General features: G+C 33.2%; 1 protein-coding gene across 3 annotated transcripts in view; it reads right to left on the bottom strand.

Annotated features, from left to right (window-relative positions):
• Positions 1-24,152, bottom strand: part of LOC150090182 (ATP-binding cassette sub-family F member 2) — a 142,322-nt gene that overhangs the window by 58,652 nt on the left and 59,518 nt on the right. For all 3 annotated transcript variants that reach the window (XM_090389768.1, XM_090389770.1, XM_090389769.1), the window contains exons 6-10: positions 22,038-22,164; positions 15,886-15,988; positions 9,810-9,905; positions 4,117-4,236; positions 232-321 (exon numbers count right to left, since the gene is read on the bottom strand). In XM_090389768.1, coding sequence (XP_090245894.1) covers positions 232-321; positions 4,117-4,236; positions 9,810-9,905; positions 15,886-15,988; positions 22,038-22,164 — 536 coding nt within the window. The remainder of the gene's footprint in view (positions 1-231; positions 322-4,116; positions 4,237-9,809; positions 9,906-15,885; positions 15,989-22,037; positions 22,165-24,152) is intronic.

Genomic DNA, 24,152 nt, shown 5'->3' with positions numbered 1-24,152 from the left:
TTTATTCTTTCTACTCTGTTCTTTCAAACAGCCACCTTTTTTATATACTAAAATTATGCAAATTCTAGTCCGTCATTAAAAAATATATCTTCCGTCATATAAACCTAAACCCATTTATGATACTAAAGTATTATAAGTTTCAATACTTTGTTGTTGGGATCACAAAAAAAAAGTTTTATTTCTCCAATTCTTGTATGCCATATGTGAAAGCCATAGTGAATGTTTACCTACCCCATCTTCCTTATATTTAAATGAAACATTCTGAACCATGATAACAGGAGGGGGTATCGTGCCACATGAAGGGAAGAAGAACTGGACGACCTAGGGAGAGGGGGAAAAAATGTAAAAATACATCATCTAATCGTTACTAGTACAGTCAAAGAATGAATGAAAATTAAGTCCTTAAGTAAAGAAAGGAAATAATATAATCCACAGTAGCAGTTCATTAGTTTTCTTAAGGACTAAGAGAGCAAATTAAAAATAAATGTTTAAAAATAAAAATTCCTACTTGAACTAACATGATTCTAGTTCTGTGTAGACAGTTAAAAAAAAAAAAAAAAAATTATATATATACTCAGATAGGATCAATGACCAAAATTACAGTATTTAAAAATTAATACCAATGAAATTTATCAAGTAATTCATACAATTTGTAATCAAGACAATTTGGGTTAAGTCTTTAAAAAAAAATAAGCAAATATGATTTCTTAAGTTCATCCAGAGGAAATGTGACAAACGTCAGAAACTTAAACAAAGAGGTGAGATTAGAATAAATAGTTCAACATGATATCACATCGTCATTATAAAAACCAAGGGAATAAACATAAGGGTAAAACTGCAGCTAAACAATAATTTACTATATAACAAATTTTAAAAAATTTCCACTTATTTGAATTTATTGTTGTTTATGAATTTGGGTATGATGATTCCAAATATGACCTCAGTTTTTACATAACATTAACATTTTCTGAGAAATTAAAGGAATAGATAGTAAACAGGCAATCATATTACATTAGATTTATTAAAAATAAACAACAAGCTAAAAAAAAAAAATAAAAAATAGCACAAATTAACAAGTAGAAACTCTCCTTCAGCTAATCAAAACACTCTTAAAAATGTTCATTTGAATACCTTTGTCGTTTTGATGGTCAGTGTAATTATCCCAAACCAAGAACCAGATATGCAATCCAACATAGTTTCATCCCACCTTCTTTGGTACCTCTTCTCCATCGACTGTACATGCTAGTGGAATCTCTTTCCATTCTCTTTGCCCAGATTTCATCTAAAAAAATCCAAGTGAGAATGCAAGTAATGGAACTTCATTGACATTCTGCATCCCATTTTTCTTTAACTGAATCAACTTGTCCGTGTGGTCTTTGTAATTTCGTTCTTAATGTTACCAAGAAAGCCATTCACTACAAGGTAAAATGACTGCCAGGCACTTCACTCAGCATTAGTTATTTTATCTTCCAGTGCTCATGAAGTCAACGTCTGCTTAACTTGTGGATCAATAAATATGCCACCTTTCACTTTTGCAACAAACAATTTTGAAAAAACAGACTGTATAAACTGGAAAGTTATTCCTTGAGGAACCCATGCTTTATCAAATTGTTTGAGTCCCAGTTCATGTGGATACGAGGGTTTCTGTGCTACACTGTATGCTCCAGGCAACAACTCAATTGTGGCAGATCATTCGCTTCTCCTGTAGTGCTAATCTACTGCCCTGTTGTTCCAGAGACAGAGAAAGCAAGGGAACTTAGTGAAACCACCTTTCAAACTCAGAAGTAACTTCAGCATTTTAAGTTTCACAGAATTCAATACCAAACTGCACTAATATTTAAATGTTCAGTGACACTATCATTCTTAACTATTAAAATATGGCATGAAATTCATCTAATCACAGAAAAATTGAGGAAATGAAATCAATATACAAAATAATTCATAGTTCAAGTTTTTAGTGTTCCAATCATACAAGGACAGACAACTTTTTATAGCATTAAATTTTATTTTTACATCCTTTAACTATGCCGTGAAGTGTCCTGAATCTTCAAGACTCTTCTGAACTTCAGAAGGACAAATCTTCCTTTAACTATGCAGTTATGTGTCCTCCTGCATTTTCCAGAGCCTTTCAAAAAATACATTAGTTACTACATTCAAAACTTAAGTTTATTCTACACTAAACAGATTATAATGTATAAACAATATGATAAGTGCAGTCCCAATAACAAAAAAATGTATTTCAATGGCATGCTCTACACATTATCTTTATCTGAATACAGTCAGTACTCGTATAACATGTGTTTACACTACGCAAATCCGATCATACATGATTTATAAATAGGGGATATTGTATATAACAAGAACTGAATTCGCTTATGCACTATTCATCCTTGTGTTTACAAGAAATGGCAGTCGAACGCGGAATCACCCCAACTGAACACAACATAATAGCAATGAAGAGAAAATTCTGAAAATGTATTTATGTTTTTTTTTATATCAGTGAAGAGGAAACACATTTCACCATAATAACGTAAAAACCCACACAATTCCAGCTATCGGTATTATTGCAAATGCAATTAGATCGAGTTTACTACCCGTTTATAATAGATTCCACTAGCAGAAACACAACTGGAAATTGTTTTTGTTTTATGGTAGTAACCCTCAGAAATGTGCTTTAGTAAAATGTGAGCTAGTGAGGTGTTAATAGTGTCTCTGCCTTTATAGCGTTGTTTATTCAGTTGCTACACACGCACAGCTTTATGTGTATCAAGCGTGACTCTTCAAATTTGTAATTGTGCTTTATTCCCTAAAAATTAGTAAAATACTTATAAGGTGTGAAATGGAAGCGTCCTGGTGAAGACACTACAGGTTCAGAGAGAAAAAGAAAAGCAATATCAATAGCAGAGGCAGAATGGGTCAAAAATTTTTACCCAGAAAAATTTGTAGTGGCCTCATACTAGCATTTATGGCCAAAATCACATTTCTGGCCTCCGGCCTCCCAGGGTTTCCCCGGTAATGCTTATGGCTAATCTGCCTCTGTTAGAGAAAAAATATGAAATTGTGAAACACTCTAAGCAAAATGAAAGAATATGTGATACTGCACGTGCTATAGGCTTAAATGGAGCAACGCTGAGAATTAGAAAGAATGCAGAGAAAATAAAAACAACTTTCATAGCAGGAACAACTCAAAGTGTAATAAAATCCATTAGATCAAGACACAAAGAATTGGAAGAGATGGAACGGCTGTCAACTGTTTGGATAGAAGATCAAACAAAGAACAAGTTTGCTTATGATAGAAGCAAAAGCATTAGCAATATGAAATTGTGAATATGAAATTTTATTATGTAATAGTCGTAATAAAATACTTATGTATTTTATTACGATACAAATGTGTGCTAAATCTTGGGTGGTTGGCACCTAACCCTATTTTTCCCCATAGGGCCTGTTATTTATATTGCACAATTTTGCATTGCACGAGGGTTTCTAGGAACACAACTATTGTGCTATACGAGGACTGACTGTACCTGGAATGAAATTATTTTGCCTTTTAAAGTTTAGAATTATTTATTATTAATAGAATCTAAAAATCATATTTTGCACTTCATTTTTTCAGTCACTGTCATCTACCTTTACACCATCACGAAAAAAACAAAAAAAAAAAAACCCACCAAACTGAAAACATTTGTTAGTTTAGTCTTTTAGCATTTTTTATGATGGTGCAAAAGTAGATTTCTTATCACTGAAAAGCAAAAGAGAAAACATCAACAAAATGCAGGTTTTTTAGAATACTAATAATATATCCTAAACTTTACACATAAGTGAAGCACTTTCTTTCAGTACAAGTATTTAGATAGCACAGAAATTCAACAGATTTACAGACAATTCAAATAACCTGAGAAACTTGTGATTGAAGTTCTTATTTCTGCTTCTGTGTGTGCAGTGGGGGGGGGGGGTTGTATAACAAAGATATACATATAAAAATTAAGAAATGACTGTGCTTTCTCTAATATGTCATCATAACAAAATTTAAAAAATAATAAAAAAATAGATATTAAAAATATATCTAGTTTGCTTTTTAGTTTATTAAAATAAACTGAAAAGCAGTTAAAAACTTACCTTATCCATAATAACTCTTTCAGTGAGTCCAGCAGATACCATTTTATTCATTGTTTTCTCTTTACTTTGTGCCTGTCTTGCTAATTTTGCACTACCATGACCAAATCTTGCAATGTATTCCTGAAATTATAATATATGCTTCAATAGTTATTCAGTAAACAGTCTAATTACATTTTCAATTTGGGTAGTAACTGTGGCAACTGAGTTTAAGAATACACTGCAAATGCCAGAATACATAGAGTATCTGTGCTAGATCTCTTATTTGTTTTAATTATTAACGAAATCTGCAACATTGTACATGTCAGACCTCTTCTGGATAGGCGAACGTAAGGTAAGATTAAATAAATTCTGTTATAATGTATAACAGAATTTATTTATTAAAATTAAGGTAAAAGAAAGACTTTAAATAGTGTGAAAAAAACTAATATATTTAATTAAAATAATAATAATTTATACATAAAAAATTGCAAATTTACATATGTATGTATATTCAGATAGGTATTTTACTGGAAAAAAATTTAAAGTAATTTTTTAAATTAATGTTCGGTTGTTTTTTTGCTTTGTTTGTTGTAATTTTTTTTTTTTGCTGCAAAATCTCTCAAGTTCCTTAATAATATCAATTTGATTATATCGCATTCTTCCTGGTTTTCTGCCCATTTCAGTGCTATTTCTTTTTGTTGACATTTTACCATAAAAAAACAGAAAAATAATAAATCGCACAGTTTCGGAGTGATATTATTCTTATAGAATCTGGAGCTAAACTAAACATATGACATGAAGAGAACAAAATATGTCATTGAAAATTGGGTTCACAGAAGCAAATGACTAAACTATCACATATGGTTTCCAAGAAAACCCATTAGTCCTAATCCAACATTTCACCAGATATACAACTTAAAAAAAAAAAAGACAAAAATACTCTCATAGCATAATAAACATGTCTCAAATACTACCATCAATAAAAAAAATAAGAAAAATTAACCTTTCAAATTATTCCGGATAACTGACGTACTGTATTTTAAATGAATGATGGTCGGTTAGCTGCACAGGGATTACTTTGCACATTAACTACTCTGATTGTGGTACACTAATTGCCATTATGCTAAATACAATCTTTTTATCAGGAATTGTTTGACTCAATGTCTATTCATTAGCAGGTTGAGGGTTTAGTGTCAGGCAACATTGTATTGTAAACCCCTGGCACCACCGTGCCTAATTGTAGGTATATCATGCTGCAATTAAAGATTCTATTAACTATAAAATTGCGTTTTTGTTTTGAGACAACTTTAGTTTAACTTTATACAAATAACAATGCATATTATGTCATAGAAATGTAAAATGTATTTCTAAAAATTCATTTCATAGAAATACATTTCTTTAGTAGTTTACAAGTTAGCTTGGGCTATTAGCACATTTCCGGTACACTAAGAAAATATCAAATGACTTTTTCTTAGTTAATTACAAAAACGTTTACCACAAAACGATTTTGTAGTCAACGGTGTCCGACACTAAGCCCTCGATTTGTATGTTATGAATGCTAAAAAATGTGGGTTAACCCTACTCCCTCCCTCAATTTTATTAAATAAAGCTCTGTCTGTGTGCATGTGTTGCATGGCAGCATATGACCATTTGTTTTTTTTTTTTCTTAAGGCATTTTTAGAATTACACATTGAAATAAAAATTTCACTTAAATACGAGTAGTTAACCAACACCACTGTGACTAGACAAATGCCATCAAGAGTTACAACCAATATGTATGTACATTCCCAATGGCAGAAATAATGCAAAGTTTGAACTTTGCATATATATTGTAATATATATGCAATAAATATATTGCATATAAATATACAATGCAAATTTATATAGACTAGGCAGTGGAACACAAAATTTCTATTAATGCATGGATAAACACTTTAATCATAAATGATAAAGTAATCATTTATGAATGGTTTACACACTTTAACAAACAAATATCATTTAGAAAGGACTTTTCCATGGATGATATTTAATGCACTCCCCCACCCACCCTAAATTTCATAGTGAAAAATACACTATAAATTATCATTGAATAACATTACAGAGTGGATGCAAATGTTAGAACTGTCAAAAACAAAACCAGAACTAAAATTAAAAAGTTCATATTAAATAAAATTCATAAAAATTTAAATTAAAAAGTTAATATTAAAGTTGATGATCTGGAGCAAGGAAGGCTATTGGCTGTTTGCAGGGTACTCAGATACTAGGAGAAGCGGCCAGTAACCTTTTATCCTCAGAATAGCAAAACCTGCTTAATTAAAGCATTGCTCAATGTAAAATAACATCATCACTATCTAGTCTCAGCAGCAATACAGCCCTTTCTTATATAGTCCATTCCAGTTATTTGGGACACATCGGGACTAGTACATTTTGGCCTGATTAAGTGGCTGCCCCAATTATCCGAAGTTCTGCGTAAATAGTTAAAAATACAATATATCCTCCCTTTACAATTAGTTCACTGTACAATCAAATCACATTACGACGAACTCACCATAGTAAAGTACCGTTCACTATATGATGCGTAGTAAGTGCCGGTCATTGTGACCACGTTTGTGAATTGAATTTTAATTCTATTAAACAGCGATTCTAATCAGAGAAAATAGGAAGAATATTATCCATAGGCTATAGAAGTAAAGATATATTAAGCACAAATTTACCTTTTATTACCTTACCAATTAAAAAATTAAATGATACGTAAAAATCGGAAAAATATACGTGATAATCGGTGTTGTTGTTGTTATTTGGTTTTTAGGAGCATTAGCAACTAGGGCCATATTGCTCAGGGGATATGCGGTGGTCATTCCCTGACCTTTCCGCATCCTCCGTATTTGGTGGGCACGGGTTCGAACCCCGGTTTAATCAAGAAGTGTGTGCTACGCACTGCTGCTCCTGCCTACCTGGCTATAGAGGTGCCCGTGATAATCGGAATAATTAATACGTACTGTAATACGTACATATGAACTAGTTGACATTTCTGTTCACTGCCATTTGTGGGTGGGGGGTTAAAATTTAAAACAGTAAAAAGATAAGCAATCAATAACAAAGAACACGGCGCACACAAATTGCAAGTAACACTATACGCGCAAGTGAGAACGGAGTAACGAGTTACAAAGCTTTAAAAATAGGAATGAAGAGAAGATCTGAAAATTAATTTTTTTATATGATTGAAGATTCCATGGAAGTGTAAACACATTTCACCATAATAACCCACAGAATTCCAGCTGTCGGTATTATCACAAATTCAGTAAGATCACTAACAGAAAAGCCCAATAAACAGGTAACTGCTAATTGTTTTTATTGTTTTATGGTTGTGACCTCCAGAATTTCGATTGAACCACGTGGTACCGTGAGACAATCATACGGTAATCTCCAGTGCTGCGGTCTCCTGCCCTGATTAAACGGCATGCTGTCCCAATTAAGCGAAGTAAACCCTGGCTATTTTCTCGATTGGTTTCTGCTTTTTAAGATTTGCCCCAAATAAATGGCTGCCCCGATTAACCGGTGGCCCAAACAACCGGAATCCACTGTACTATACTAAAATATTCTCACTTTTGCCAAATATATATAAAAAATAAAAAGAAATCAATAAAGAGATCTTGGGATTGCAATAAGAATAAACTCACATGTTGAGCAACTTCAGCAAATGTGCACATATCACTTTTTTCAGGAATTATAAAATCCTTATTATTTGCACAAATATCCACACACCAAAAGAAAGAAAGAAAGAACTAATTCTTGGGCTTGTACTAACAAACTGTTACTATGAACTCAAGGTCTCTGAATTATTGTAACATTTTTAACACGTCTCCTTATCTTCTGGCTGGTGAGACAAGCACATTATGTTTATAACTCGGAAGCACCAACCACACCTCTCTTATCAATCTCACCTCTCATCTCTCTAACCTACAATGATTTAATTTAGACAAGTCAATCCAAATCAAGTAAATAAAAAACAGAATGCCGATCCATATTGGTTGGTGATTTCAAATAATCACAACCTTATCTTTTACTATGAGCATGTCTCAGCTCTGGACAAACTGAGAATAAATCCTACTCATTAACAGGATAAGCATGATTCACCATCAGTTGCCTAGCCAAGATGATTCAAGAAATTACAGAAACACTCGATATTTGAAACAATGGGCTGGTAAATTCCACATTACATCAATATTTCAACCTTTTTCCACTAACAAGCTCATCCAGCTGGCATAACCAAGGGATGTCTCTATTAGGGAAGGGTAAAGCATGAATTAATTTTCCCTAAGTTATCAAACAAAAATTTCAGAAATTTCAACGTACAATGGTTTGGAAAGAGCAGACCAAGCCCCTTCAGGGTACTAACTGTGACTATTTAATGCTCCAATATCCCTTACTAATACACAATACTAAAAATCAATCATATAGGATTGCAAGAGGATATTTCAATGCAGCAGCTGAAATGAAATAATTCAACTGTTTCACTTCATTCAACTATGGGGATCATTATGCTCCCAGTGAAGACCAAGGCTAAGTATTCAATGTTAAGGCTTGGGCTGATATTCAATTTAGAGACAAATACCATTATCCACAACTCTGCCCAAGTTGCCAATATCTTTTTAAATTGCATAGAATTATCTGAAAAGGCAAATATGCTACAAAAGAAAAACTATGAGAAACTTCCAGAGATATCATCTCAGAATTTTAAATATAGTGAATTCTGAGAATGATTAAAAGTAAAATAAATTCACCCTTTAAGTTATGCCATAAAATTTAAAAAGATATTCACAACTCAGGCAAAACCATGGATAATGGTATTGATCTCTAAGATGAACATAAATGTTTGGTTTGGTATTTGGATTTTAGGAGCATTAGCAACTATGGCCATATTGCTCCAGGATATGCGATGGTCATTCCTTGACCTTTCCGCATCCTCTGTATTTGGTGGTGACGGGCTCGAACCCCGGTCTAATCAAGAAGCGTGTGCTACGCACTGCTGCTCCTTCCCACCTGGCTACGGAGGCGCCGAACATAAATGTAGGCCTTCCTACAGAAGACTAAGGTCAAGTACATGACATCAGTCTTCTGTAGGAGAAGACCAGTCTCCATGATGGAAAATCCAATACAGTAAAATGTTGTCACATCTGATTCAAGCAGCTGTGAGTGCCAGATTATTTTTTGCATTACATTCAATTTTATATGAGTAAGGTGGTGTACTGGAATGATTTTTTGGTATCTTACATTGCTTAAAAGGATGAGAAACAAATTTCTGTTTTACATTGTCATAGCAATACTTGTACAACACTTTTTGCTTTTAGGTCAAAGCAAAGAACTGATATAGAAACAGTCCAATTTGAATCCCTTTTGAGAAATTATATTTGATAAAGGCACAAAACCAATGAAAATTTTAAATATGCATTGATAAGTATTCAAAAGTTGATTTTCAGCATGTCACAAATATATACTACTGTATTAAAGGTTAACATATAAAGTATTAAGGAACATCCATTAATATCAACTGTAATCATTTTCACAATAAGCAGTTTTAGTATTTAAGAAAATGAATTTTCAGATACTATTCTTCTACAGAAATATTTTACTCTAAATAACAATCCAGAAATATTTTACTCTAAATGATAACAATCACTCTATACTAACAACTACAAGATAAAAAAACAAACCTTCATATGTGCTATTTGATTCTGTTCCCAGTTGTATCTTTTCATCTGATTTTCCAGTAATTCAATTCTTGTTTTCACAAATGCATCATAATTTCCCTAAGCAGGGGGGAAAAATTTAAGCAGAATAATATTTTTAAAATATTGATTTTTAATACTAAAGACAGACTGAGACACACATACATGATATAATAGCATGTTATTAGTATCAGTAATGGCAAATATTGCAAGGAAACAAGCAATACAACATTAGCAAAAAAAAACTACCACCACATCTGTACATCCCCTCTAATAATCTGTATATTCTTCATTAAATTTATTCAAATTACCCACTTCTACAACACCAGACATAAGTTTGTTCCAACAGTCAGCCACTTACTGGCTGAGAAAAAATTTTTGTGCGCCTATTCTGAAGCAATCCTTTTTTTAATTTATGTCCCTTTATGTGTATTGCCCAAGAAGAGTATAGATGACATCAGTGTTTATTAAACTAAACACTAATGGCATTTTTACCACATTTAAAACCTTAAATACTTTAACCAGTTCTCCCTGTAGCCTGGTTTCTAGAAACTTCCATTTACAGAACTGAAGTCTTTCTTGTTATGAGTACCCATTTATGCCCATGGTAAATCCTGTTGCTCTTCCCTGTATCCAATTCACAGATCCACATGATTTCTAAAATAAGGCTTTCAGACCTGTATGCAGAACTTAAGATGCAGTCTAGCCTAACCACCTCCTTGTCCCTGCTAGCAAAAATTACTATATATCACTGACAGAACCCCACGGAGCTGTCCCACAAAGTTCTCTCTGCACTTTGTGTCGGACTGCATATAATTGCCTCTAGGTATTTCTTGCTCTCCACTACCCATATGCAGTATGTCGCATTTATTTATATTAAGACTCAATTGCCACTTCTCAGCCCATCTGCTAATTTTTCTAGGTCATGTTGCAGCAGCACACCTTGACTCCTGTTATTAACCACCTGGATCAAGGTATGTTACTGCAACTAAACATATTAAAAAATAAAACAAAATAAATATCAATACTAAACAAAATAAAAGTATATTTGATGACAGAAAGGTTTGAGTATAATGTTAAGTATATTCCTCCATGTCATGAATAAAAAATATTTTCATATTCCACATTATCTAATCATATCATATTTGCAAGACAACCCAGCTTATAATTAGTGAAAGTCTTCATGCAATATCAATGTGCACAGAACTGTAAGAGAGCTACAGACTATTGTGACTGACATCCTCTTCCTTCCTTCCTTTGTTAGTGGTAGAGTAGGATCTGTGACTCCTTTCCTTTCTTTTAAATATTATCATATGTTTTTCATTTTGTGTAAAGAATACTTTAAGTTAGGGATTAACCCATTTTAATTCACTGTACTCATTTGAATACAGCTGCTTAAAATAACTATTTTGTGACATCTGTTCGTAAAATTTTCAAAATTATTGGTGAAACATGCATGATTTGGAAATGAAAGAATTTTTTTCATATGGCAAACAGATATCATTTCTATCTAAATAAGGATAACATTACTTCAATTTAAAAAAACTGGTTTATCTCCTGTTCATTTGTGTGTGATTTTTAATCATAAATGTGATGGTGCTACATTATTTAGTTGTTATGTAGTGACCTTATATTAGTGGTCTTATTAATAATATTGCATAAAAAATATTCTTTCCTGTATATTGTTGTAGTTATTTCAATGTGCACAACCCAATATAAAACAAATGTATTCACCTTTTACAGAATCATCCATGATTTACAAAAGATAAGACATAACTTATTTATTGCAAAAGAGGCAACATATTTTTTAACAATTATTTTTCTATTTACAATTTGATGAAACATCTTAGGGAAATAAGTTAAGAGTACCTGGCATAGTAAGGGACACCCACATAAAACAATGCCCATTGCAGACTCTTACAAAAATCAAAAAATGTGTGTGGATATTTTGAATATATATATATATATATATATATACACACACACACACACACACACACACACACACACACACACACACACACACACACACAATAAAAAAGTCACTATCTGATATTCATGATTTAATAAAAATAGCTATAAATTATGATACTGTAGAGCTATTTTCAAAGGCACCAATGTTTGTCAAAAAAAAAAAAAAAACCCTTAGATGTTAACAGTATCACCTGAGAGTATGATGCATTTGCATAAAATGCAGTGACACTGTCTACCTTGAACATGACTATTTCATAAAATTCCATATGCAATTATAAAAGTTCACTTTAAATTTTAAAATTTTGACAAAAAGTTCAAGCATTCATTACTTTTTTTAATCCTATTAAGACCCATTATCCCAAAATAATGTATGCCCATTTTTTTAATAAAACTGTTATACATAGATAAACTAGTTCTAAACATTTTTAAATACAGTAAAATAAAAACTAAAGATTTTCAAAGAGAGAAGGGGAAAAAAAAGAGGAAAAAATTGTCATGGGCTAAAATGATTTAATTGCTAGACCTCTGCCTCTATTCATAGTATATAGCATATTAAGTAGATCACAGTCCATGATGTTTGTTATGGGCATTTTTTGAGTAATGATAGCTAAAGTTGCTTCTTGGAAGATAACAAGTTAGTTAATATATGCAGTGCGTTGCACTTCGGGCACATTAGATATTTTTTTTACCCCTAAGATAATTTAATTTTTTTTTTCTGTGATTAATTGAAGTGATAATTAAACATCGTTATCTCCATACCAATTAATTACTAAAATTATAACTCAAAGTTTGAATAACAATAAAGCTTAATGATGTAAAATGTATAATGTAAAATTATAACTTTATAGAACACATAATAAAACCCAATAGTTTTTTACATTCTATAAACTTAGCCATTCAGTTTAATTACAACTTTATGATATTTATTTCTATTCTACCGTTTTTTTTTTTTTTTTTTTTTTTTTGAAGCCTCTTCTCTCCCTATATGTATGTATCTCTTTACAAGTGATACATACATACATATAGGATACATGAATGTGGTATCTCTTTACAAGTAATACCACATTCATGTGTTTTACATAATAATACATGCAAAGTGTGTCTTAATGCTAACAATACTGCATTAAAACTACATTTAATCGATGAATTTCTTTTTTTCCATAGAAACTGCATGGGGGGGAGGAATATATATAATAATAGTATTAAGAAGATAAGTAAGTGTAGAGTAACTGTAGCGAGAAGGAAGATAGCGTTAATTATGGATCAGGGACACTGCATTAGCAGACGTACCCTACAGCCATAATGTATATGTATATTTATGGTGTCAAGAAGATTTTTTGTTTATTCCTATTGAATCTACGGTATACACAAGAAGTGAATTTGACGAAATGGATAAGAAATGTAGCGATATATGGTAGGATGTGGTGACCAGGTAAGATATGAAAAAGTGACCAAAATAAGACTACATTGCAGTGTTTTTCACAATTTCAGTGTCTTCATCAGAGGCCATCCACCGAAATTATGAGAAAGACAGCAATTTTCTTGCTTCTGTTTCTGACATGCTCTGTATGCTTTGGTGCACATGTGCTGTAGACACGTATTAAGAACAAAATTTGAAATTTTATGGCAAGAATAAGGTTTAATAAATTGTGCCAATAAATATAATTATAATTAATAGGGCATACAGATTGTGATGACCTTACAGAAGTAAGTTTTGGTTGGTTTTTTTTTTTTTTTTTTTTTTTTAAGGAGCATTAGCAACTAAGGCCATATTGCTCCAGGATATGCGATGGTCATTCCTTGACCTTTCCGCATCCTCTGTATTTGGTGGTGACGGGCTCGAACCCCGGTCTAATCAAGAAGCGTGTGCTGCGCACTGCTGCTCCTTCCCACCTGGCTACGGAGGCACCAGAAGTAAGTAAAAAGAATTTAAAAACCGAAATAATGATATCTGAATGTAGGAATAGGCAAGAAGAAAGACTTACCATTACCTTGCAAGACTGAAAAAGACCAAGGTGGTGGTGTGCCAGTATATTTATGTATAGGTACACTAGTGGTTCCTAGCATTAGAAAATGGCAGGAAAAAAAAAAAAAAAAAAAAGCACGGTATGGTGTCTGTAAGCAAGCTGGGTGTATAAATTGAAATGATATATGTGATGATAGAGCCAAACTACTTACCTCTACTTCATTCATCTTTGTGCTTTATTTGTCCCTACTTATGTCCTGTGAGCCATTAGTTTTATGAACGTAATATGCGGGATACTACCTTCTTCCTTTACCCAATCTATTTTTTGCCTTAACAAAATTTAGCTGCTTTTCACTGCTACTTTGTAAGCTATTACAACTTTCAACTATCCTGGGCAGTTTGTGCAACATGTATTTAACTGTGTTCATCTTCACATATATCATTCAATTTATGCATCCAGCTAGCTTACAAACACCATACCATGCATCCCCCCCCCCGCCATTTTCTAATGCTAGGAACCGCTAGTGTACCTATGCATAAATATATTGGCACGCCGGCATCTTGGTCATTTTGAGTCTTGCAAGTAACAGTAAATTCCTTTCTTCTTGCCTATTCCTACATTCCGATATCATTATTTCAGTTTTTCCAATTCTTTTTACTTACTTCTGTATGGTCCATCTACTAATTATAATTACATTTATTGGCACAATTTATTAGACCTTATTCTTGCGACAAAATTTCAACTTTCGTTCTTAACTCATGTCTACAGCACACGTGCACCAAAGCATACAGAGCATGTCGGAAACAGAAGCAAGAACATTGCCATCTTTCTCATAATTTCAGTGGATGGCCTCTGATGAAGACACTGAAATTGTAAAAAACATTGCAATGCAGTCTTATTTTGGTTGCCTTTTCATATCTTATTTTAATTTCTTGCCAACTATCTGTCTCTTTTTCATATCTTACCTGGTCACCACATTAAACTAGATGGAAACCACACATTTCAAATCCACTTCGAGATTTTGTCATCAGGCTGATAAATGTGAAAATAATTAAAAATAAAAACAAAAAGAATAAACACAAACAAAGTACAGTAAACATATATTTCAAATAATAATTCTGAGGATTTACTACAGACATTTAATAGAAATAAATTGAAAGAAGGTGGATAAAATTCAAATATAAAAACCTCTTCCTAAAATTTTAATAAGTTCCTTTAGGATGAATAAATGCTTGGTTCAGAATTTTAAATCAAGTTAAAGATTTTGGTAACATAAAATTTTGTATAGTTGATATTTATATAATCCCAATGATATATATAATCAATAAGGACAATTTTTTGTCTTTTAAATTTATAAAGTTGTTCGAGGTCTAGGTGAGCTTTTCTTTTTAGCAACGCAGTAATGCAAGAGAAGCGAAACTTGATATGGTAGTAGTAGTAGTAACATTGGTAAACCCATGTCTATAGTGATATTACTGTAGCTCTGTTTGGACTATCAAAGGTCAACTTGGAGGCCACAAGTTCAAAAGTCATGATGAATTTAAAGATTTATGTTCAAAAGCAGCTAAAAGAATTCTATGCAGCAGAGATTGAAACTCGTTCACATCAATGGGAGAAATGTCACTTCAAAAGAATGTAGAGCAGTGTTTTTAAATTTTTTTTGAGTAATGATATTTTCAAATAGGAAAGAAATTGGTGGAACACCATATGCAATGTTCTGTATTTGCTTTGCAAAACAAGTCTATAATTCCAATAATGGTAACTGGCAGAACACCAATTACTATTATCGGAATTACTAGTTTGTTTCTAGTGATGAAGGCAAAACAATATTTAGCCTTCACAACTAGAAACAAAATAATTCATATTAATTACTAGATGTGTCGAGTATATTTTTTATTTTAAAGTGCACCAAAAGGTAGATAAGTGCTAATTTCTGGTAGAAAATTACATGGAACACTTGGACAGTACTCACAGAATACCAGTTGAAAAACACTCATGGTAGAGATTTTCCCACCTTCACATATTTTTGAGCAAATACAGACCTTGAATGACCTCCACAGATAACAAAATTCACACAATCATAATAAAAAAAAAAAAAAAAAAAAGTAAATAGTACTTACTCCATAATACAGAAGCTTGTTTTTATCTAGATGAATAATGTTAGTACACACACCATTAAGGAAATCTTGGGAATGCGATATTATGACTAATATACGTTTATACCTGTAAGAATAAAACAATTTTTAAAAACTAAACATCACTGATACTAACTGTAATATACAGTCAATTCCCACTTTACGATTTCCTGGGTTTACAAGTTCCCCCCCCCCCCCCAAGTATCAACAAAATCAAAAATATGACCATTAATTGCAATAAATAAATGATAAACATTCATAAATATGGCATTTCAAACCACACACATAGCTATACAATACAGTACTACTGTGCATACATTTTGTTTGTTCAGACAGACGAAAGCGTCTCGTCTGCTTGAACTCAGATAACATAAAGCAGTCACCACGCTGATGTTACATGATCCTATCATGAAATTCATAAAGAAAACTGTTTTCAAAAAAAAAAAAAAAACTCTCAAAGCATTTCTAAAAAAGATGACAACTCCAACAACCAGTGCCAGGCCAACAATGAGTGATACACCAAACGAGTGTGCATTTAGTCGATGATGATGAAGAATAAACATTCATTATGACAATTTCTTTATTATTATAATTTGCTTGATTTTAAAGGCTATGTTTTCATTTATTTGGATAAATATATCATTGTTTAAGCATAAACTATTGTTGACCTTTATTTCTTTAACACTACTATGGTCAAATTTCATTGTTGAGATCATAATCCCTGTTTTTAACATTACGTCTATGAGAAATAAATTCAATCTTTGAGTTTGCTTTATGAGTATGCACTAGGAATGGATTAACTTGTAAAGTCGGGAACTACCTGTATTCAATTATGGATTGTGACAGTTGCAACCTATAACTTATACCTTTTTGTACTCTTGTCTGTGATTGTATACACTGGTATTCCAGCTGGTCAAAAAGATCCATAAAGTAAAGTCGATACCATATCAGCATTTATGAAAATTTCTTAATGATTTTTTCCCTTGTTTATTAATACTGTCTAGTGCACACAAAAAAAAAAAAAAAAAAAAAAAAATTTCGTATTAATTTGATGTCAGCTTTCAACAGAAAATTTGCCTTAAAATTTTATTATTAAAGTGAAATATATATAACAGAAAGATTGCACAACCATTCAAATTTCGAAAAATAATTCATTATGAATAGCACACAAATTTTTTTCCCCCCCTTTTGAGCACATACTAAAGTTTCAATTTAGCAGTTTTCATATTCCTTGAAATTTTGTTAATAGATGCAATAGCATCAAAGAAATAATACTTTTAAAAAAAAAAATAGTTCTTTATGAGCAGCTCTTGTTTTTTTTTTTTTGCACACAAAACAAGAATGTTCCTTACCATTGGGAACAGAGTGTTATCCACTTCTATACTGTTAACTGCTGCCCTGGGTAACTGAGAGATGCAATATTGTCATGGTCATTTAAGAGCTAATGTGCAATATGTACAGACTATCTCGAGAGTAGGCATGGTGTAAAAAATTTTAACACACTGCAGTTATCAAAAAAAAAAAAAAAAAAATATATATCTATATCTATCTATATATATATATATATACATATATATATATACATATCTATCTATATATATATATATATACATATATATATATATAGATAGATAGATACACTGTGTTGCCACTTTATTAGGTACACCTACCTAGTAGCATGTTGAGCCTCCTTTAGCCTTCAAAACAGTGATTTCGTCTAGGCATGGAATTCGTCTAGGATTGAACAAGAAGCTGAAAACGTTGTGCAGGAATGGAGTACCATGCAGACATGAGTGTGTCCAGCAGTTCCTTGAGATTCGACAGAGGGGTAGGCCTGCAGCAAACATCCCTTTCCAGCTCATCCCAAAGATGTTCAATAGGATTGAGATCCATGGACTGAATGGGCCACTGCAGCAAAGAAAAGTCATTGTCATGTTCCTGGAACCATTCAATAGTGATTCGGGCTTTGTGCACCAGCGCATTATCCTGCTGGAAGTAATCATCTGAGTAAGGATAAACTGCCAACATGAACGGATGCACTTGGTCAGCAACGATGTTTAGGTACAATGTGGCATTCAGACGTGAATCTACAGGTATCAATGCACCCAACGTGTGCCAAGAAAATATTCCCCACACCATAAAACTGCCCCACCACCTTGCACAGTAGTCGTCAGACATGACGGGGCCATGAGTCTTTCAAGAAAAAGTCCTATTTGGAAATTTTTCATATCTTGTGAAGATGAATTAAAAGCAGAGTGTCAACTATGCCACCTCAAAATTTCATGAGGAGGAAAAACAGCAGTCATTTACAATGACATCTATGATAAATCATCTTTGTTCTCAACATAATGGAAGAAAAAATTAGAGAAAAATGAGGTATCTAAAACAATGTTTTCACTAATCAAACTTCAAAACAACAGACTTTACAAGAATGCTTTAAGAAAACAATTCCTTATAGTTCTGAGTCTGGAGGCTAAAAATTTAAACAAAAAGTTTGTCAAAATGATTTCTATAGATTTTCAACCATTTTCAATAGTTGAAGATGCAGGATTTTTGAGATTTGACCAAACTATGAATCCTAGATACAAAGTTCCTTCTAGAAAACATGTTACAGAAAAAATTTTTCCTAATGTACATTCTTCTGTGTTCAAAATGGTTAATGATCTTATGAAATGTGCCACTTCTGTATCTTGTACAACAGACATTTGGACATGCACAAACAACCAGAAATCTTTCTTAAGTTTGACAGCACAATGGATTAATGATGACTTTAACTATGCTTCCGCTTTACTTGCTTACCGAAAGATTTCTGGGTCTCACACAGCTAGCAATATAGTGAAGCTGATTGAGGAAATATTTATGGAATGGAAAATTAGTAAAGAAAAGTGTCATGCAATTATCACTGACAATTAGAACTAAAATTACTGTAACACAGAGCGAAAACGGATACAAAAATAGATTGTGACAAGTTTAATAATAGGAAATATACATATATTAGATTAGATACAAACAAAAAGCTTTCGGTTATTTACCAACAAGTACACGGCACAGCCACGGGTTCCCCGTTTAGTTCGGTCACGGCAAACATCGCGATGGAGGAATTAGAGGGTTGTGCATTTACAAATGCACCAGATCCCATTACCTTTTGGTGTCACTACGTGGACAATGTATTTGTGGTTATCCCCAGAAATTCAGGTGACCAAATCTTAGACCACCTCAATTCTCTGTCACCTTTCATAAAATTCACCATCGAGCTAGAGTCGGACAACACCATACCATACTTAGACACTCTTGTCCGGCACAAGGGCACCCGGTTGAAGACAACTGTCCATCGTAAACCAATGTGTACTGGCCAATTTACCAACTTCCGATCAGCACACGCGTGTGTAGCCATCTTCTTACCACTGCACGAACCTTACTAACTCATGCCTGGACACACTCTAGCTCTGTAAATGAGAGGCGCACCAAAATTGCTAAAGTCAAGGCGGATCTTACGAGGTGTGGCTATCCCACAAATACCCTTGACAGGTGTGAACTACAGACACATGGCCACGTAACAACAAACAGAAACATCCAAGGTAATGACTCAGCCGCGAGCACCTTTATCCCATACTACCCAAACCTATAAACAGGTTTGTAGAGTCTTAAAATCACATGGGATAAAATGCGTACAACTCCCAGGCAGAAAATTACAATCCTCATCTCTAAGGTAAAAACACCGGTCCCCACCTTACTACAAAGTGGATTGGTCTACCGCATCTCTTGCCGTGACTGCACCAGCTGCTACATCGGGGAAACTGGGAGACGGCTCGAAAAATGCCTTTCCGAACACAAAAGAGCAAACCGCTTAGCAGATGTGGAGCACTCAGCTATTGCCGAACACGTTTGGGCAACCCACCACGACATTGACCCACACCGTGATGTCGTGATTGTGGATAAGTCCCGCCACTATCAACGACGCGCCTGGTTGGAGTCGTTGAACATCAAATGCTCCAATACCTCAGTCAACAGGAATAGTGGATATCAAGTCCACCCTATCACTGAAACTGCAATCCTGACTATTGACAGACGCTGGTAACATCCGCATGCATCACAGCCACAGGCTTCACATCCAACAATTAATCACGCACAAGGTTGGCAGTACATGCCCTCATGCTCCACTCTTAACTGTCAGTTAAGAATGGAGCATAAGGAAGGTTGACAAAACAACCTAAAGCTTTTTTTTTGTATGTATCTAATCTAATATATGTATATTTCCTATTATTAAACTTGCCACAATCTATTTTTGTATCCGTTTTCACTCTGTGTTACAGTAATTTTAGTTCTAATAATGAATCCAGAGTGTGCACAGACCTCTTTAATCATATCACTGACAATGGAACAAACATGGTGAAGGCTATAAGTAATTTAGGAATCACAAACATGTGATGTTCTGTTCACACCCTTCACTTGTGTGTTCAGAAAGCTGTTATAGCATAGCATAATGTAACAGAATTTCTGGTCATAAGCAGAAAAGATAGTAGGTCACTTTCATCCTTCTTCTTCAGCTAAAGACAAGCTACATGACATACAAGAGACTTTAGAACTGCCCTTTCATGTACTTATATGAAAAGGCAATACATGTTCAAACAAGATGGAATAGCAGCTATTACATGTTAAAAAGGCTGCTTGAACAAAAGAAAGTCATAATACTGTACTTTGCAGATAACAATACCAACATAGCAGGACTTACTAATAATCAATGGTTGCTTGCAGAGAAAGTAGTTCATCTACTGGAACCAGCTGAAGAAATAACAAAATTGATGTGTCTTGGAGTGCAAGTATTTCTTACATGAATACCTGCTGTAAAAATCCTCTTATCATTCTATTCCAGGGAAGATGCTGAAATTGGTGTGTATGCAATGAAAGCTGAGATGAAGATGGAAATTCAGAGACGATTTTGTTATCTTGAAAGTCAATTACATTGCTCCATTGCCACATTTATAAATCCTAGGTTTAAGGACAAATTTTTCTCAAATGATGATGTGAAGCAGCAAGTGCAAACAAAAATATTAGAAATAAAAAATACAAGTGAGAGCACAGATTTTAAATCTGCTTCTGAAAATATTCAGAAAGCATCTCCTTCAAGCAATGCACAAGGCTTGCTTTCATTGAAGCAAGGATTGCTTCAATGAAATTGCATCATCGTCAAACAAATCTTCTAGTCCAGGAGTTGAAGAGGAGATAAGGGTTTACATTAGTCATGCACTATTAAAGAGGAAAGAAAGCCCAACAACTTGGTGGCAATGTCACCATCAGCAGTACCCTATACTAGCAGAAATTGTAAAAAATATCTTGCTCCGTCACCAATCTCAGTTGAAAGTGAGCGTCTGTTTAGTATCGCAAATGTGCAGTATAGTGACCGTAGGAGCAGCTAGCAGCTGATAATGCTGAGAAGTTTTTGTTCCTGCGCTATAATGTCAAACTTTTAAAATTTGACTAGTGATATTTTTTAATGACAAATTTATAATAATACTTAAATATTTTTTGATGGAATTTCAGATTTATTTACCTATCCCAGAAGTTAATTCTATGACAGCAATATTTGGTGTCGGCTTCAGCCCAAAACATATATTCGGTGCACCTCTAGTCTTTATTGATCCTTGCATATTTGTAAATTCTACATCTTCTTACTTATGATTTCATGTTTTTAATCGAATCACAGTTACCAGAGAACATTTAATGTTTAATTTATCCATCCAGATTATACTGTTTTTAGAGCTGATTGAGTTGACATGAAAGGGGTTTGTGTTTGCAGTGATATTCATTGACTTTACAGCCATTAAAAATTATATCGGCTTACTGATATTCACAAAATCTTCGTCTTTAAATGTTATATAAAAGCATACTATATTTAATATATAATTTCTTACAATCATTTATACATTATTATTTAATACAAATTAATAAATTTAATACATACAATCCTTCCAAATGGAAGGCTGCCATGTTTTCTTATCCTTCTAAGGAAAGTAATTTAAAAGATGAAAGTAGTAACTAACAGACACCCTGACCAAAAATACCTTTTGATGTAAATCAGTTTAAAAAAACAGAAGCTGAAATTCAAATAAAATTAAAATTTTAATGCACAAACTTACGTTTTCAATTCTTCTTCTAACCATACACATGCATCCAGATCAAGGTGATTTGTTGGTTCATCTAATAACAGCAAATGAGGCTTAACATATAAAGCTTTTGCCAAAGCTATTCTCATCCTCCAGCCACCTGTAAGAACAGGTTAATTACTAACTCACATATACACACACAGGCGAAAAAAAATCACATGGGTTAATACAGTGTTTCTGAACCTTCTACCACTAGCAACCATTTTTTGAGCAAATCAAAATATATGGTCCATACTAGTCACACTTTTGGAGGGGGGGGGTTTCCCAAGGCATATATTTTTTTAAATTTACTGCAATACACTGAAACTACAAAGATATTCTTTTAGACAAAAGGGAAGGGCCCTAATCCCTTGTTTAAAAAATGCAGGATTACTGACTCTTTTGAACATAAAAATGCAAATCTGACAGAAAACTGTGGAAGATCAGTGACTTTTTTTTTAACAACAGTGGTAATACCGTTAGATGTAGATTTCATGTCATCTTTTAGATGATCATATTAATACATCTTAAGTGTTTCTAAAAAACAGAGATCTGAAACAAACTGCAAAAGTGCTAAAGCAGAGCAAAATAATAAAAACATACCTGAAATGATCAATAATATTATTGCAAGAGTAGGCAACCTATAAGTGGTATGATGAAGCCAAGTTTGATTGTTTCGGATAAGTTCTGAGACTAATAAGGCTATATGGTACTTATACAGTAAACTCTCCAGCTTACAGCACCATCCCACCTTTAGTGCTATTTTCTTCTAATCCATTATCAACCATATAAAGTGCATGGCACTTTATAAATGCCTTCCTCATTACATCACTTTTTTAAATTGCAAGAAGGAATAAAAACCTGGATATAATCCTTCCTTCTCTTGAGCTTTGATTTTGGGAAATGGATGATAGAATAATATCTAGAAATCATTTATGGTGCAGTTTGTTTACTTTATATAAATCGTTTCCAGTACAAGTAACATTTCTTTATTTCATATTTAACGCTAAACTTTTTGAGTAGAAAGACCACTCTTTACAAATCAGTGTCCTCCTATTTAATGGATCATTTGTACACTCTCCTTAGCTTTCTGATTATAGTAGTAAATTTAATTTCATAAGTTTTTTTTTTTTTTTTTAATTAAAAATCCCACATAGGAAAGAATAAATTGTCCTTGAAGCAGTAAGCATACTATCCTATTTGCTAATATACTGCCAGTGATAAACTGCAAATATAATGAAATATTATCTGAAAGTTTTTAATAAGGGAGGGCAACAGAAATTATGACACATATCCTCTCAAAAGTATTTGGTTACCAGTAATTATATTAGAGAAACTGAATGAGAGAATTAGTCATCTGTGGAAGACTTTCAACCAGGTCACAGTAACAGCTGGTGAAATCTGGTATTATTCTTCCTTCAGCACAGTTGGCATTACAGCTGTCAAAGTGGGATCTATTGGCCTTGCTCCGATTTTACATTTCAGCTTATCTCAAAGGTGTAGGACTTTAATGAAATGCTAGGAATGCTGCGATAGTGGAATCAAATCGTTTCCTTGGGATAGCCAAGCTAACTGTGGAACCTTAGTTTTCTTACACCACATGAATACCAGCTGGTTTTACAGGACAAAACATTATTATGCTGGAACATGAAAGACCTAGTTCCAAAGAACTAGAAGAGTCAAGTACCAGAAAGTTATCCAAAATATTAATATATGACATGGCATTAAAGGTTTTAGGTAATACAATCAACAATCCCAGTCTTAACCACAAGAAACAACTTAGAACCTAATACTTCCTATTCTGAATTTTAATGTTAGAATGATTTACTGCAGTGGTTACAATTTTATGGGCATTCTCCAAATGGAAATTTGATAATTAGCTGTGAACCTTGTGTAGTACAACACATCAATCCACAGGAACTCTTTCCACTGTTTCAACAAATTATGGGCAATGCAGCACTACAAATGATTTGTTTTTTTAGGAGCATTAGCAACTAAGGCCATGCACTACAAATGAAATTTAGCATTTATTACTGTTATGTGGGGTCTGCAAGCTACAGTGCTCTCGCTCTCTCTCATGAAAATTAAGCATATGCGTGCACTTTGAAA

The sequence above is a fragment of the Mastigoproctus giganteus genome, chromosome 2, assembly GCF_048544385.1.
Source record: "Mastigoproctus giganteus isolate SK-2022 chromosome 2, ASM4854438v1, whole genome shotgun sequence".
NCBI classification, from domain to species: domain Eukaryota; kingdom Metazoa; phylum Arthropoda; class Arachnida; order Uropygi; family Thelyphonidae; genus Mastigoproctus; species Mastigoproctus giganteus.
The sequence above is the reverse complement of the archived record's forward strand: the minus strand, read 5'-3'. Positions and strand labels throughout refer to the sequence as shown.